Source organism: Notamacropus eugenii, chromosome 4 (assembly GCF_028372415.1).
Source record: "Notamacropus eugenii isolate mMacEug1 chromosome 4, mMacEug1.pri_v2, whole genome shotgun sequence".
In the NCBI taxonomy this organism is placed as follows: Eukaryota; Metazoa; Chordata; class Mammalia; order Diprotodontia; family Macropodidae; genus Notamacropus; species Notamacropus eugenii.
Window position 1 is genome coordinate 423,451,103 of NC_092875.1, and position 16,869 is coordinate 423,467,971.

A 16,869-nucleotide genomic window follows, 5' to 3' on the forward strand; every position below is an offset into this window, starting at 1 on the left:
CCCCTCCCCAACTTACTCTATTTCGTATAACACAAAAATAAAACTCCATAACAGCGTAAGCTTCACGGGGTCAAAGCCGGTTCCATTTTTGTCTTTGCGTCAACCAGCCCTAGACCAGAGCCTGAGCACAGGAGGGTTGGGAAGCTGCGGACTGATCTGTATTCCTCTTGTCTCCCCGCAGACACACATCCGGGGGGCAGGTCTGCTCTCTCTGGCCTCGTGTCCAGGTGCCCTCAGCTCCCAGGCACACCGTCCGCCTCCTTGGTGGTCAGCAGGCCCTTGGGGCTGGATGCCCAGTGCCTGGCACGACACTGGGAACGAAGCGCTTGTCTCTTGGAATACTATTAAGAATAACGTCATTATTATTGTGCTTTTGTACATTACACATGGAATATTTACAGATTATATATAGTGCTTTTCTACTTATATAAAATATTTTACATACATAAAATACATTGTTATAAACAGTAACGTCTGCAAGCGCTGCGCAGGCGCCTCATTGTGTCCTCACAGCAACCTGAGCATGAGGTGCTGTCAGTTAGGTCATCCTCGTTCTACGGACGAGGAGGAAGTGCAGGGCCCCGAGGCCGCGTGGGGGGGCCCCCTGGAGCCCCGAGGCCGAGTGGGGGGCCCCCTGGAGCCCCGAGGCCGCGTGGGGGGCCCCCTGGGGCCCCGAGGCCGAGTGGGCGGCCCCCTGGAGCCCCGAGGCCGAGTGGGGGGGCCCCTGGAGCCCCGAGGCCGAGTGGGGGGCCCCCTAGGGCCTCGCGGGGGACTTTAGACTGAGTCCAAACCCCACACAAGAAATCATTTTATTGAGGGCATTTGTCCTGTAAAACTTCTGGACTCAGTCAAGGGGCCGCACACAAGGGCACACGAGTTCCCCAGCCCCGGATAAGTGACTTGGGCAGGGTTACACAGCGCCCCTTGGTGGCCGTGGGAGGTCCGGGACCCCGGCCCAGCCCCCACTCGAGCCTCGCGCTCGTCGCGTAGCCCGGAAGCCGCCTCACCTCGTAACTGGCGGCCAGGCCCCTAGCGCGCTCCCCTTCGCCTCCCCCTCTCCTTTCCCTTCCCCTTCCCCTCTCCCTCCTCCTCTCCTTCCCCAACCTTTTCCCCCTTCCTCTGTCCCCACCCTCCTCTCTTCCCTCTTCCCCAATCACACAGGCTCCAGCCCCGCCCCTCTCACCTCTCAGCCCTCCCCGCCAAAATTGCAGGCCCGGTCGACTCCTCCCCTCCTCCCCTCCTGCTTCGGGCAACGGAAGGCCCGAGACGGACGGAACCGGAAATGCGTCACTGCCGGGCGCCCCGGCGCGCTTTTGAGCAGCGGCGCTGGGCTGCACGCCTTTTCTGGGCTTGTCCTTCTCTGTCTTCTCTTTCTTTTCAGATCTGCCGACTCCTGTCGCCGCGGCAGTGAGGGCGGCTGGCGATGCCGTCCTCGCTCGTGTGCCCGGCGGCCGCGGCGGTCACGCCTTCGGCGGTCGCGGCCCTGCAGGAGGCCCTGGAGAACGCGGGGCGGCTCATCGACCGCCAAGTGCAGGATGACCGCCTCTACCCTGACCTGTCGGAGCTGCTCCTGGTGCCGGCCCCAGGTGAGACGGGCTCGCTCGTGCCTCCCGCTGCCCCCTCTTGCCCCCCGCGCTCGACGGCGCGCCCGCAGACAAGGCCGAGCCCTCGGGGAGCTTGCTTCTGGAGCGTAGGGTGGGAAGGAGTAAATTCAAAGTAGGGGTGACGCAGCCGGCCGCCAGGAAGCTAGATCAGCCGGAGGGGACGGCGTCCGCCCCTGCCCACGATCCCGTAGGGGACGAGAGCTGGGAGTCTCGTTTGCTGGGGTTGTATCTGAAGTCTTGGAGGCCTCAGAAGTCCCCAGTGCTAAAAGTCTTCCCTTTCCTCTCCACAAGCCAGCCGTTGTCTTCCTGCCAGAATTATTTTTCTGGTGCATGGATCTGGCCACCAGCAAACATTGATAAAGTGCCTACTAAACACAGAACGCCTTTTGTGCTAGACAAAAGCGAAAGTTTCAGGACCAGGTGACGTTCCATCGGGGAATGAATGATAACCTGTGGGAGTTCACAGAGGGAAGAAGTGGCAGGTCCAGTTTGGCTGAAGCAAGTGTGTAATGGGAAATATGGTTCTTAAAGTAGAACAGATTATAGAAGCCTTTCCATTCTTGACTAAGGAATTTGTGTCTTATCCTAGATTCTGCTGAAAGTTGACAGGAGTTTGTTGGCAATTTTGTGAAGGACAGATTGGTGCTGGGGGGAAGACTAATTAGAAGAGTGTTGAGGTGGAAGAATTCAGAATGGTATTTGTAGTATGTGTGTAACCCAGTGGCTGACTGGTAGTATCCTTCTTTTCCCTTCTCTCTTTGATCTCAATCCTTGTTCTAGGAAGCACCAACATTTACAGGAGAGCAGTACAAGGCTCCTCTGTTATTTTCACCATTTCCCTCATGGCAGTAATTCACTGTGGAAGCCAGATGGCAGAGGAATTTGAGATTTTTTTACTCCTCAATACTGGTGTGCCATTCCTGTTGTTTTTTTTCTTTTAGGGGGAAGTTTTAAACCTAAACTTCTGCATTTGAAGAGTGATATAGGGGATTAACAGTTAATATTTTGTTCCCACAAAGAATTGAGTCCTGTATGGATGCCCCCTTCCATTGTTTTGGGTCCCAAAATTGTAAAGCACTTTGTGAGCTATTATCCGGTATTTAGCAAATAGCTTGTATGAGTATTGTTAACCTGAGGTGTAGTAGCAAAAATATTATGGAAGGGTATCATATTTTTAATGTTTTATATTTAAAATTTTTTATTATGAATTGAATAATTGTGAACACTTCAAAATAAAAAAGAACAGGAAAAAAGCATTGTATCTGAAGCCATGAATCAGTTATGTAGTACTTTTAAAAACTGTATGTTAAATTTAACATTTCCAATACTGCTCTGCTTCTTTGTCCCCTTCTCTTTTCTTCTTTGCATTTTAAAATATTTAATTGACACTCTTTTCTTATTTTTTTTTTTTTGTCATTTCTATCATCTTACACTCTCCTGATTGTCCTCCCTTCAAAAAAAAAATCAAGAAACTCTCTTGTATCAGATAAGGACAGTCAAGTAAAACAAATCATTGGCCATATCCAAAAAATACGTCTCAATCTACACCCTCAGCCCATCTTCTCTCTGTCAAGAGACAACTGCTTAGTCCTAAACCTCTCAGTCTTTTGGAATCTCTTTCTGTCGTTCTCTTGATTAGAGTTTTTAAGTCTTTCAAGGTTGTTTTCTTTCTGATTTTGTTGTTATTGTATAAATTCTTCTCTTGTTTCTGCTCATTTCACTCTGCATCACTTCACACAAGAAGAGTACTCAGTTTTCTCTAAAACCATCACTTTCATCATTTCCTACAGCACAATAGTATTCTATTATAAATATTTTTGTACTTATAGATCCTCTCCCTCTCTCTTCTATCTCTTTGCTTATGCTTATGTGTCTATGAGATATCTGTCTTGCAAAAGAATGGCAAGATCCATGAGAAAAAAATGAAATTAAAGAAAATGCAAAATTTTATGTCTATAATGTTTTGTTTGAGAATCCCATAGCATCTCAAACCACAAGATTCTTTCCATTGAAGAGTTTTCATGTGTTTGGAGAGATGATAAAAACATACTACAAACAGCTAGAAAATATAATCATACTTCAGTAACTTCAAAAATAGGTATAGATCATAAACGTAGGGAAGTGATGGATTTGGTCTGGAAATCTTCTGATATTTTTGTCTTCCTGATTTTAGATACAGGTATTTTATTGCTATCATTGGCTTATCATGTAAGATAAGCGAGCTTCAGGAAAATAACATAGCTCACTTGCCCTAATAACCAAGTGCCCAGATCCACTAGAGACTATAATTAGAAAAAAAACTTTAATGCCCCAAATAATCTTTTACTGTTCATTTTGAGCAAATGATTTTCTTTTTTGTAGGTAGTCCCACAGTTTCAGGCATGTCAGACATGGATTATCCTCTACAAGGACCTGGTTTGCTCTCAGTACCCAATCTTCCAGAGATCAGTTCCATTCGAAGAGTTCCTCTCCCCCCTGAGCTTGTTGAACAGTTTGGTCGTATCCTATATTTATTTTGCTAGGGGGTAGTGGGGACAGATGAGAGTGTATGTGTGTGTGTGTGTGTGTGTGTATGTCAGACAGAGTGAGTGTGTGTGAGTGAGAGAGAGAGAGAGAATTGAGAACTTTTTGTTATTTGGATTATATTCATTATTTTTGGTTTAGTTTTTGTCATAAAAATATGTTGGTTATACTTAAGTCAGTGTTGTGTACCATGTGCTGAAAAGGTATTCCTGAAAAATTACAATACATTAAAATTTTGCAAATTGTGTAATTTAAAATGTATTAGTGGCATTTGTGAGAGATAACTATTTAAAGAAATCTCTAGTAAATCATTTAGTAAAACAAACATCTTACCCTTAATTTAGTTGTTTTGTAAGTTAGTATGCTTCTGTTCAAGTAGTTCTCATAGTTATTCATGGATTCATCTCTTAAAAAATGACTGTGACTACCCTTCCTGCTACAAGAAACAGGAAGATGCCTAGAGTGGGGTGTCTGTTGGGTTTCTGGAGGATAACTATATCTTGAGTAGGATGATGAACATGTTTAGAGGATCTCCTAAATTTTAGTGTTTAAAAGTGGGGTCAACTTCTATCATTTTTGTATAATGAAGGTGCATTTATCATTTGGCTTGTCAATTTTTATAAGATTGTTGTAGATTTTAAAGATTTGTAGTCTTTGATAAAGAGCTCAAGGAATTATACAAATAATTTAACTTAAAACTTAATAGGATGGTTGAAAAGGATGTTTTGAAACATTGGCAATAGCAGTCAAGTAATGGAAAGGAAATTCCACATGAACTAAGAATGGAGCATAAATTGAAAAGTTAGCAAAAGAAAATGTGTTTCTTCTGAAATTTCCAGTCATAGTTCTGAAGTGCCTAAAAATAACGTTTTGTTATGTTTTTTGAGTCTTAACACTCCAGTCCATCTAAATTTTTTAGTTTATATTTAAAATATAAATTTTATATTTATAAATTTTTTAATTTATATTTAAATTATATATTTAAAATTATATTTAAGTATATTTAATATGAATGATTTATATTTAATATTTATATTGAAATTTTTTATTGCAAATTATCCCATGGATCTCATTTTCATATTTCCTAGTCCTATTAGTTTATATAAGTTGTTCTTTTTTTAGCACAGAACAATTTTTTTTATTGTATCCTGTAATGCCAGATATCCATAGCAGCTGCTATGAATATGCATGCATATTTCCAGGGTAAATTCACAAAATATAACAAACTCTTTTCCTCAAAGACAAAACCAAAATATTTATTTGAGACATCATTAGAATACTAGAAGGTAAGATTTAACAGGGTACTTATCACTGTCCAAGGAGCACCAACATCTTTAAACCTTCTTTCTGTCAGGCCTCCCCACAAAAACAGGTTCAGTTTGAGAAATTCCTCCCTCACTCACACCTTGCTTCTCTCTCAGTGCTTTGTCTGCTCTCACTCTCTGCTTTGCTATCTGTCTCCTTCTTGGGCAAGCTCCTCCCAGTCTGAGCTCCATGTGATCTCAGGCTTCATGTGTTAGACCTATTAATTGACAGGGAAGACCTTCTTGTTCTATTAATATTACATGTTCACACTTGGACTTCATTAACAGCTTGATTATACCATCCTTATTTTACAGAGAAGGAACCGGAGACTCAGAGATTGAATAATTAACCTGTGATTACACAGTTAATAATAATTTGGACTTGTAGTTCTTTCTGACTACAAGTTCAGTACTCTTTCTACTCATCTGTTCCATATCTTTGTGAAATTGACATGTATTCATGACTTCCAAATGCCATACATAATTGTATCCATACATAATTGTATCCATACATAGTTGTATCCAACAAATCCCTTTGAAGTGGTTGTAGGTATTTTAATTTTTCAGTCATAATTATTTAAAATATGGTAATTAGTTACAGCCTAATAGAACTATGCTGTACAGATTCAAGTAACACAACCAATACAGGGTGATTCATTATTTGCATTAATCAGAACCTACTTGTATATAATTTTTCTGCCCTTTTTTCATGAATAGTTTTTCTTATATTAAGCATTGATGTTAAAATTCTGTGTGGTACATTTTTAATTAACATTTTTGATTAGGTAACAAAACTCAGTATCACCAAATAAGTATACCATAAGTTGCTCGTTCTAAAAGATTACCAAGAATTTTTTTGCTTTAAAAATTGTAATTCTTAAAGATAAAATTTCCTAATACTTCATAGGTTATTTACTTTGTATAAGGCATGAAGAAGTTATAACTTGTTTAAACAGCTTTTTAAGACTTCTGAAATAGGTTTGCTGTGAGATTAAAACATTTAAACCTTACATCTATAATGCTTCAGATATGCAATGTAACTGTATGATGGGGGTATTCCCTCAGATTGGGAGGGCATGGCTCACTATTGACAGTGACATATTTATGTGGAACTATGAAGATGGGTATGTATGTTTTAAATATTTAATAATTCCTCTGACATTGAAACTAGGAATCTAACACCTACAATGTATACATTTCAGTTCTTTAATTGCAGTATTCTACTGTACCTTTCCTAATAATCAATAAGTGAAGTTAAGAAGATTCTTTTGAAACTTACTATTTGGTTTTCCATTCAGGTATCAGTTTATACTTCTTCCAATGGCTGCCTTTTTTAAGGCTATCCGGATAACATTACATTGTGACAAAAAATAGAGATTACCTTTGCGTAATTTTGGTATAGTCATTGAATTTAAAGGTCTAGCAGAGGCCTTAGTGAGGTTATAATCCAACACGTTAAAAATGAAGAAGATAGAGGAAGAAAATCATACAATTGTTTAGTGACCTGTCTTCTGACTTCTGGTCTAGTGCTTTGCTACACTGCATTGAAAAAGTATAATTTGAATATAGTTCCACCTTGAAGAAATGGAGAAGACTCATTACTTGTAAGCAAAAAATAAAAGTAAAATACAGAATTGCTGGAAGGTGTGAAGCATAGGAAATATTTCATGGTCAGTGTACATATGTAATCTACAAGTGATTTCTTGTATTGCCACCCTTTTGTTGTTGGTAGATTGAGCACAATCCAGAGTTAATCCTTTAATGTTTAGCTGTAGAGTTGGATGAATGTTAGTTTTAATTTTGCTCCACTGCTAATCTATGGAGTGAACATAGATCTATGGATGTCATCCTACCTTGTATATATGACAAGCCACTGCACACTCTTTCTTTCGCTACATCTCTCACTGTTCCATTTCTAACACTTTCAAATCCCAGTTTAGCCACTCAGCTGTATGTTTCTGTAGTGAATGGATTTCTTCTGTTTTCCTATGGGCATTTAAATGCAATATATCTAAAACATTTCTGAGGAAAATATTTGTACAGCTCGTTATTATAGATTGTTTTTTGAAACAGTGTACTTTGCTGAAGCTTAATGCAAGATTTGTACATTTAAATACAATTTGGAAGTTATTTTGTTGTTCAGCAATTTTTCGGTTGTGTCTGACTCTTTGTGACTCTATTTGGGATTTTCTTGGTGAAGATACTGGAGTTGTTTGCCATTTCCATCTGAGGCAAAGAGGGTTAAGTGACTTACCCAGGGTATGAGGCCAGATTTGAACTCAGGAAGATGAGTCTTGTTGAATCTAGGCCCAGCATGCTATCCAGTGTACCATCTAATTACCCTGTTGATGTAAATATTAATTACTTCAATTTTTGTAATTAATAAAAGTAGTAATTAAAGATTTACTTGGTAAATAATTTGAATATTAAAAGTATTCTGTTATTCATACTTGTATAACTTTTCTTTCAACTATTGGCAGAGGGGACCTTGCCTACTTTGATGGACTTAGTGAAACTATTCTTGCTGTGGGTCTTGTGAAGCCAAAACCTGGTAAGAAAGTAGAATACAATGATCACACACACACACACACAGACACAGACGCACACACACATTGTGTGTGCATTTATGTGTGTGAGACTCCATATGGGTAGAATCCATATGTAAGTGCTTTAAATGAGCAAGATTGTATTTTGAATCCTTGTTCTTAGATTACACTGATTAAAGTTGAAATAATTTAGACATAAGGCTTCTTCATTATAAATGTGAAAATAATTATAGCGCATATATTAATTTTAGCCAGTAACTTACTTTTTTATCTGAAATATTTTAAATTTGTTCCTCATTCATTATGGTACCTAAATATTTGTCATTTAAAGTTGATTGGAGGTAGCACTATTTTAGGTTTCTGTTTAATGTAATTTTCCATTATATTAAAACCAATTGTTAAACGTGCTGTTGTTTCTGGGCTACATTGTTCTTTTGGATTTTGAATCCCTCATCTTGAGATTGCTAAATGAAATTCATAAAATCCCCAGTCATTTTATCAGTCTTTCAACCTATCTCCTCTCCTAATGCCTTTATAATTGGGAACAAATAACAGAATAAATGAATTAGAATTTTATCTCATGTCCTGCATCTCTCAAGATGCATATTAGCATTGAAGTAACTGTAAGTTACCTGAAGAGTTTGTTTTAAGGGAGGGAAAAACCCAAATTCTCTGAAAAAGCCTGAACTCCATGCTTTAGGAATGGAGATAATTTTTAAAGATAAATCATGATGTGTGTTTATCCTCTATAACTTTTTCCTACAGATACCTGCCAAGTGAATTTAGTTTTTAAAAAAATACAAGTTGTTTTAAAATTACCAAGAAATGCCGTTATTATATTTGTGATGTATCTCTTTGCTATGCAACCCTCATTCTGAATATTAGTCATTATGAAGATTCTTTCCCAGTGTTTGCTTTTCAACTCTTATTCAACTAACTGAAACAGATTATTTGTGATTTCAAGTTACTATAATTGTTGGATGTCATATGTTAGAAATAATATATATTTTAAATTAAGACTAATAGAACTAGAATCAGATAATATTATGAGATTTACTATACACAGAATGCCAGGTGTTTGTTTGGTTTGTTTTTTTTTTATAAATTCATGTTCTTCCTCCTTAAGAAGGATCTCTATCTGAATTTGTCCTCTTAAGGTATTTTTCAGCCTCATGTAAGACACCTCCTGGTTCTGGCCACCCCTGTAGATATAGTCATTCTAGGACTCAGCTATGCTAATTTGCAAACAGGTATGTATGTATATTTGTTGTGTCTTAAATGAAAATATTTTGAATGGTTTCATAGTTAAATTTGAGATCAATCTACTTGACTATATTAACTTCATTGACTATTTAATTGGAAAGAGTATAACATTGCTCCATAAGTTTGGGTTAATTGTGGTATAATTTCTCTGCTTAACATGTAAACATACTGATTTGTTCAGAATTTAGTGGTGAGTCCTGGTCCTTGTGAGTCCTGATATTTGTTTTAGAAGCATGATTTTTTGTGACCTAAATACAGGCACTTATTTTAAAAAAGGAGTTTTAGATGACTTGAATTCACTGTCTACTTAAAGCAGAATGGCGCTTCCACGTTCCCACCGGTGCAGCCTGTCTCCGACTTTCTCCAGATTTGTCTGGCAAATGGTTTCATCATGCACTTAAGGATTCCTTCAGATATCTTTAGATGCAGTTTTATTGAATATCAAGTAATTAATGAAAGAAATGAGTATATCTTATTCAAAACCGTGAAAATATTAACCTGTCTAGCACATTTTAAGTATGACCAATTACAAAACTCTTTAAAATCTTATCTATAATGAAATCAGTTATTCATGACAATATGTGATTGTGCTTTAAAAACCAAAAAAGTAAAGTGTATATTTCTCTTAGAGTTATGACATATTTCATTGTTTCTTTACTTAAACTAGGTGTGGGAGTCCTTAATGACAGCATGTCTGGTGGAATGCAGTTACTTCCAGACCCTTTATATTCACTACCCACTGACAATACCTATCTTTTGACAATTACTTCTACGGATAATGGTAGAATTTTTTTGGCTGGAAAGGATGGCTGTTTATATGAAGTAGCATACCAAGTAAGTATTCAATTTTAGGAAACTAGACAGTTATCAATCTTTTGATTTAGGTGGGGATGGTTAGATTTTTTTGAAACATTTTATTATAAAGATTGTAGTGATCTCATGAAAATGAGAAATGTTCTGGAATTAGTATTTTATATTAGAGGAAGAATATAGAAAGATGTGCTTAGGAAGGTTTTAAGTTGCTTTTCTAGGGTAAAAGATAAAAATCTTAAGAGGACAGAGAAAATTTTAAAAAATTAAATCTTTTAGCAGAAGAGAGATCTGCCCCTATAGTGTCTTTCCCCCAGTTTCTTCAAATTCCATTGTCTTGGCTTCCTAGAATCCCAGGTTATTTTTTCTAATTAGGGAACATACGATTGAGGAATCAGAATGAGAATTGATTTGTTAGCAAATATATGAATCATTCTTTCAATCAATCCACAAACATTTATTAAGCTTCTACTATGTGCCAGGCACCATGCTAAGCACTGAAGTTAGAAAAAGAGAGGAAAGATGGACTCTACCCTCAAGGAGCTTACTATCTTTACATTTAAATCCAAATTAGTTACCTTTAACTGCTGTGATTCTTCTTCAGTAATAGATTGTTCTCAGAAATTGCAGAAGTTGATAAAATAAAATGTTTGCTTGTCTAATCTTGATTGATTTGGTGAAATCACAAAATGTTTGAGTTAAGAGGAACTTAGAGTTTATCTGGCCCACCCCCCTCATTTTATTTTTTTTAAAAGGTTTTACTGATGGCAGTTGTTTTTTAGAGCATAGTAATTTCCCAGTATATCCCCATCACCATTGAGCCCTTTCTTGTAACAGAAAAACAATTGAGCAGAACAACTTGAAAGAAGTATGCAGCATTCTGTCCTCTAACTACCAAGCAGAGGGAAATATTTCACATCTGCCCTCTGGGGATGATCTGAATCATTCTGCCTCTTAGTGTTTTTATTTACATGTTATGGTCATATGTAGTTTCATGGTTCTACTTTTTTTTACTCTCTCAATTCATATGTTTTCTCATGTTTTTCTGAATTTCTTATACTTATTTTTTTATGTCACAGTCATTCTGAAATACTACAGTTGTTCAGCTGTTCCCCAATTTAGTGGGAACTTACTATGTTTCTAATTTTTTGCTATTGTTAAAAAGTTCTGCTATGATTTTGCAGTTATATATAGGACATTTCTTACCTATGACTTTCCATTAGTGTATGCCCATCAGAGTGGAGAATATAAACAGCTTAGTGACATCAAGTTATTTCCAGCATGGTTAACGATACCAATTCACAGCTTCATCACTAGGCTTTTAGTGTGCCTTTCTTTCCAAAGCCCATCCAATTAATGATTTAATTGCATTAATGACATTAATGATTTCTGTCTTTTCTTATCTTTGCTAATTTGGGTATAATTTCAGAGTTGTTTTGGTTTGCTTTTCTTTTATTAGTGATTTGAAGCATTTCCCCATAATTGTAGTTTATAATTTGTGTTTTTTTAAACTGCATTTTTTGGATATCATTTGTTTTTATATCATCTAAGTTTCTTCTTCTCCTACCCTCTCCCCCACAAGACCATCCCTTGTAGCATAAATTTTTTTTAAAGAAGAAAAAGATCAGGGAAACATCAGTACTTTGCAAAATTCTTACAGCAGTATATGCAGAGTTCCAAACTTGTGAACACTTACCCCCTCATCTCCCAAATCTACGAAAGGAATGTGTATGTAGGGGGAGGGGTGGTCATCTGCTTATCTCTTCTTTGGAGTTTAAAAGTCTTTGTAATTTTGCAACATTTTTTGTGTGTGTGCTGGTGGTTCTTTCCATTTACATGATTATAATCACTGTATACATTGTTTCCTTGGATCTGCTTACTTTACTTTGTTTCATTTCATATAAGTCTTTTCATGCTTTTTTTGTATTAATTATTTTTGTTTTACAATACAATAATGCCATCACGTTTATGATCCACGGTTTATTCAGTGATACTCCAACGGAGTATGGACTTTGTATTCAGTTATTTGCTATCATAAAAAGTAGTTATAGTTCAGTGCATGTGGAACTTTTTTTTTAATCAAGGCAATCAGGGTTAAGTGACTTACCCATGATACGCAGCTAGTAACGTCAAGTGTCTGAGGCTGTATTTGAATTCAGATCCTTTGGACTCCAGGACTCTATCTACTGCACCACCTAACTGCCCTGGAACTTTTTTATCAGTGATCTTCTTGGTATATATTCCTGTTGGTGGAATTTCTAGGTCAAAAAGTATGAACATTTTAGCCACTTTATTAACATAGTTCCAAATTGCTTTCCAGAGTGGTGGTTCTAATTCACAGCTCAACCAACAGTGAATAGCAGGCGGACTGATCTTGCACAACTTCTCCAAAATTGTTGCCTTTCTTTTTGTGGCTTATATCCTTATTGCTTATTGAAGGGTAGTTGTTGGCCTTATGTAATTGTATCAACTTGTTATGTATTTTGAATACCAAACTTTTATTAGAGATATTTGATGCCAGATAACTTTTACTCATTTGACAGCTTCTCATACTAGCTGAAGTGATCTTGTCTATCAAAAGCTTTTGATTTTGTCATTTAAATTGTCTCTTTCATCTTTTAAGATCTCTTCTGTCTCTTTAATGCTTAAGAATTCTTCTGCTAACTGTGTATCTGAAAGGTGTTTTATTTTACAGAGGAGGAAATGGATACACAGAGAATGATCCTATAGGTGGTGGGCTAAGTAGAACTTGTATCTCCTAATTCTGTCTAGGGTGTTTTATACTACTTTGCATGATTTCCCCCCAGAAAATCACACTGGGAAGTTATGGAAAGTAATCATAAACACATGAATCAGACTTGTTACCCCTTTTTATAATATCCAGCATATCCTCAGTAATATTGACTGACTAAAATTTTTTAAAGTATAGTACATGTATGTGACTTTTCCCACAATATTCCTCTTTGAAAGAACTCTGCCTTTTATACATATTAAGTGATTATTGTTTTTAGCTTATTTTCCAGAAGTAATAATAACTTCCTTCAGGTATAAAGTCAGCAACAGTATTACTGAATCAGAAAATCACAATGCTAAGAATTACAAAGAATTTTAAAGTTTTTTTTCAGTAATCCTAAATTGTTTTCAAGAATTGTTGAATATCTAAGGCCTTTTCTGATCTCCACCCTCAATTGTTAGTATTTCCCCATCAAATGGCCTTGTATTTATTTTACTTATAGTTTTCTGTGTGCATGTCTTTCCTTCTTTTTCTGCTCTTATGCCCCTCTTATTCCATCAATAGTGAATGTGTACCTTGTTCCCTACATTTCTTAAAACAACAAATTTCTCCACCTTCATTTCCAAATGCACAGACTTCTGGGGAGGTTTGCTGCCACTGCTATGACTGAGTCTTTTTAAAAGGTAGTTATGTGAAATGGAGGTAGCCAAGGATCCATAAACCTCTTAGAATTGTGGTGGTGTTTTTTTCTTAAATAGGTATATCCTTTTCTTTACTACTTGGTTAAGAATTTTCAAGAAAATAAAAGAATTAGTTTACCAGTATAAAGCACTTCCATTACCAACTCTTCAAGGGGAAAAATAAAGATAACACATGTGGGCAAAAGACTGTTCTTTGGCTAAGTTTTAATGACGTATCCTACACCTTTAGTTTTTAACAGTCCTTTATAATCATTGGCATTTTGTGCAACAGATATACAATTAAGATTCAATAATTATTATGAGGGACATAACATAGAATTATACTTTATTATATTCCTCCAGGCAGAAGCCGGCTGGTTTAGCCAGAGGTGCCGAAAGATAAACCACTCAAAGAGTTCACTTTCTTTCCTTATTCCATCTTTGCTGCAATTCACATTCTCAGAAGATGGTAAGAAAATATTAAAGTCAGATATTTTACAGCTATACTTTAAATAGTAAATTAATGTTTTATTGGCTAATCCTCATCCTTGTAGGAAAAACTATTATTTTGCATTGATTTTACTAACATGGCTGCTAGTATTATGGAGATTCTTTGCACGGAGATATTGTGAGTATTGTGTCTAGAGACGCTCAAAATTGTGTGGAAAGGCCAGAAGAAATTACTAAAAGAATAAACTATAAACTAATTTAAATAAATACTTGTGAATACAGGTGAAAAATTGAATTTCTGTTTTATATTAGTTAGAAAGACTTGTCAGGAGGAAATTGGTTTCGAAGTGTATTTTTCATAAAATATGGGATAACTACATGTTATAAGTAAATGAGACTCATTTCTGTGAAGTAAGTCAGTATATTTATGGACATTTTTGGCTGTCTTCATAGAAAAGAAATGGATAAAAAGGAAAAATACAAGTCACCTCAAACTCAGTCCACACAGTACATTCTGTTTATGTGGGGCTTTAAATTTTTTCCAAACATTTTCCATCTATTTCATCAGTTTACACCTCATCAAAAACCCTCCTTGGCAAAACTCTCCTTTAAAGAGCTTGGAATCTTTGCTAGACAGTATTGGGAAGAAGGCTCTGAGGTATAATGGTTTGGTACAGCAAACTTACCTCGTTTTAAATATTGTGTTCAATTTTTTTTTTTTAATTTTCTCTCAAACTTAGATGCCATTGTACAGATTGCAATCGACAATTCCAGGAATATTTTATACACTCGCTCAGAAAGAGGTGTGATACAGGTAACTAAAAATAGTTGTCTGACATTTAAGAGAAAATAAAAGAAAAATTCTTCTTCTTGTAGAAATGATTGAATCCTCATTAGGATATTCATGAATTTTTAGAGCTGTTGTTTCTTTTTTAAAAGATTCCCAAACTGTTTCCTAAACTTCCTTTAATGTAGCTACCAACTTTGTCCTTCTTTTTTGCATGAAAAATAGATTAGAATAAGCTTAGAAAAAAATTTGAAGAAATACATATGCATGCTTTTGTGTGCCTTTTTTTCTTTTTCTTTGGAAGGAGGGAATTATTTGAACATAATTATTTAATTACAGGTTTATGATTTGGGCCACGATGGAAAAGGAATATCCAGAGTTGCTTCTGTTTCTCAGAATGCTATTGTTTCTGCTGCTGGAAACATTGCAAGGTAATTGAAAAAAGTAATATTAAGTATTTCATATCCCTTTCATTTTTTAACACTAATAAATGAGATTGAGTAATGTCTCTATATTTTAAACATTCATGAATTAAAATTGGGATTATGCTAAAATCCCAAAGAATGTTGACTACATATTCCAGCGTTTGAAAAGATCAACTAAGCCGGAGTCTCTCCTCTAAAATAGAAGACTTATAAAATTCAAGCAGTCCCATGAAAAAGCAAGGTTTTATGTACTATTCAGTCAGTAATAAAGATTGTAATACAAATAATGAGCCTTGACCATGGCAGTGCACACAGTTGTGTTTTATGAATTTGCCTCCTTGTTCTTTCCTGCATTACCCCATGGTTTGTTGTTTGTTTAGTTTTTTAAGAAGATAATCTCTGTATAGTGATACATTTTCTTTTTATCTTGATACCATTCTTAGGACAGATTTCCAATAATGACATTATTAGGTCAAAGGATTTGATCATTTATTTGCTCATTTATTTATATCTTTTTTCCAAATTGCTTTCTAAAAAGATTCTACTAGTTTGTGATTCTACCAATAGGGAAAGAGTATTGCTTTTTCTCAGCAACCCAGCCAAGCATTGTATTTTTATTGCTCTTAATTATTTTTGCTATTTTAATACAAAAGTTTTTCCTCTGTGTTGTATTCATTTACATCTCTCAATAGTGGTTAAACAGTCATTTTTTGAAAAAGTTAACAATTTGTTCTTCTTTGGAAAATCTTTTCATTTCCTTTGACTTTTTGTCATGCAGTAGGAATTAACTTTGTTCACATTCAACTATTCCTCTTAGCAAGTTCTTTATATGTTATTTTTATTTGTCATAAATATTTTTTCCTATAATTGCCACCAATAATTTTCCCATTCCCATTTTTCCCATATATATTCTCCCTGTAATTTTACTTCTTTAAAATTGTGGTACAGAAGTTGACTATTTAATGTAAATCAAACACTTTAGAGAGTCAGCATAGTATATTAGATAGAACTCTAGCCTTGAAATCAAGCTAGGAAGACTTTTGTTTAATTCCTACCTCTGACACATTGTATGACTGTAGGCGAGTCATTTGTCCTCCCCAATTGTGATAAATGCATTACTGTATTTTCTTCTATCCTTTTAAAAAAAATTTTTTTTGTTTGAATTTGTGATCAACTGGAATTTATTGAAGTATATAACTCACTCGTGCATAATGTTGACCTAAACCATTTACCCTCTAAATTATTAAGTTTTCTCATACAAATTAATTTAATAATAGCTTTAACAAAAACCATTCTGTGAGTTTATCAGCTAGTAATCTTTTGTATGTGTGTATATGATTGGATGTCTGGTATCTCATAATCTCTTCCTTTGATCTAGTGGGTTATAGGCCAATTACCAGATAGTTTTGGTAATAATAACTTTGCATTATGTTTCAAAGTCTTAAAGTGCAAATAATCTTTTATCAACCTTTTTTCTCATTTCAGCATACCCTTTGGTATTCTACTTCATATATCATTTTCATTTAAATTTCATTATAATTTTATTTGACTCTATGAAAAAACCTTTCTGCATTTTCGTTAGTATTCATGAAATATTTAAATTAATTTTGGGAATATTGTCATCTTTGGCTGTATTAACTCACTCCTGAGGATTAGATATTCTTTCATTTGTTTAGATCTAACATTATTTTGTTAATTTTAGTTAGTTTTACTATTTGTGTTGTTAGATTCGTAGTTTACTGT

At 35.9% G+C, this 16,869-nt stretch overlaps 1 protein-coding gene across 3 annotated transcripts in view; it reads left to right on the plus strand.

Moving 5' to 3' along the window:
• Positions 1-1,235: 1,235 nt before the first annotated feature.
• NUP155 (nucleoporin 155) overlaps positions 1,236-16,869 on the plus strand; it is a 50,387-nt gene continuing 34,753 nt past the window's right edge. For 2 of the 3 annotated variants that reach the window (XM_072605786.1, XM_072605787.1), the window contains exons 1-9: positions 1,236-1,586; positions 3,966-4,103; positions 6,459-6,555; positions 7,912-7,982; positions 9,135-9,227; positions 9,908-10,074; positions 13,828-13,933; positions 14,655-14,728; positions 15,041-15,132. In XM_072605786.1, coding sequence (XP_072461887.1) covers positions 1,424-1,586; positions 3,966-4,103; positions 6,459-6,555; positions 7,912-7,982; positions 9,135-9,227; positions 9,908-10,074; positions 13,828-13,933; positions 14,655-14,728; positions 15,041-15,132 — 1,001 coding nt within the window. In that variant the 5' untranslated portion in view covers positions 1,236-1,423. Of the gene's footprint in view, positions 1,587-3,965; positions 4,104-5,824; positions 5,918-6,458; positions 6,556-7,911; positions 7,983-9,134; positions 9,228-9,907; positions 10,075-13,827; positions 13,934-14,654; positions 14,729-15,040; positions 15,133-16,869 lie in introns of those variants that run through there. The other variant, XM_072605788.1, reaches the window with a different exon arrangement.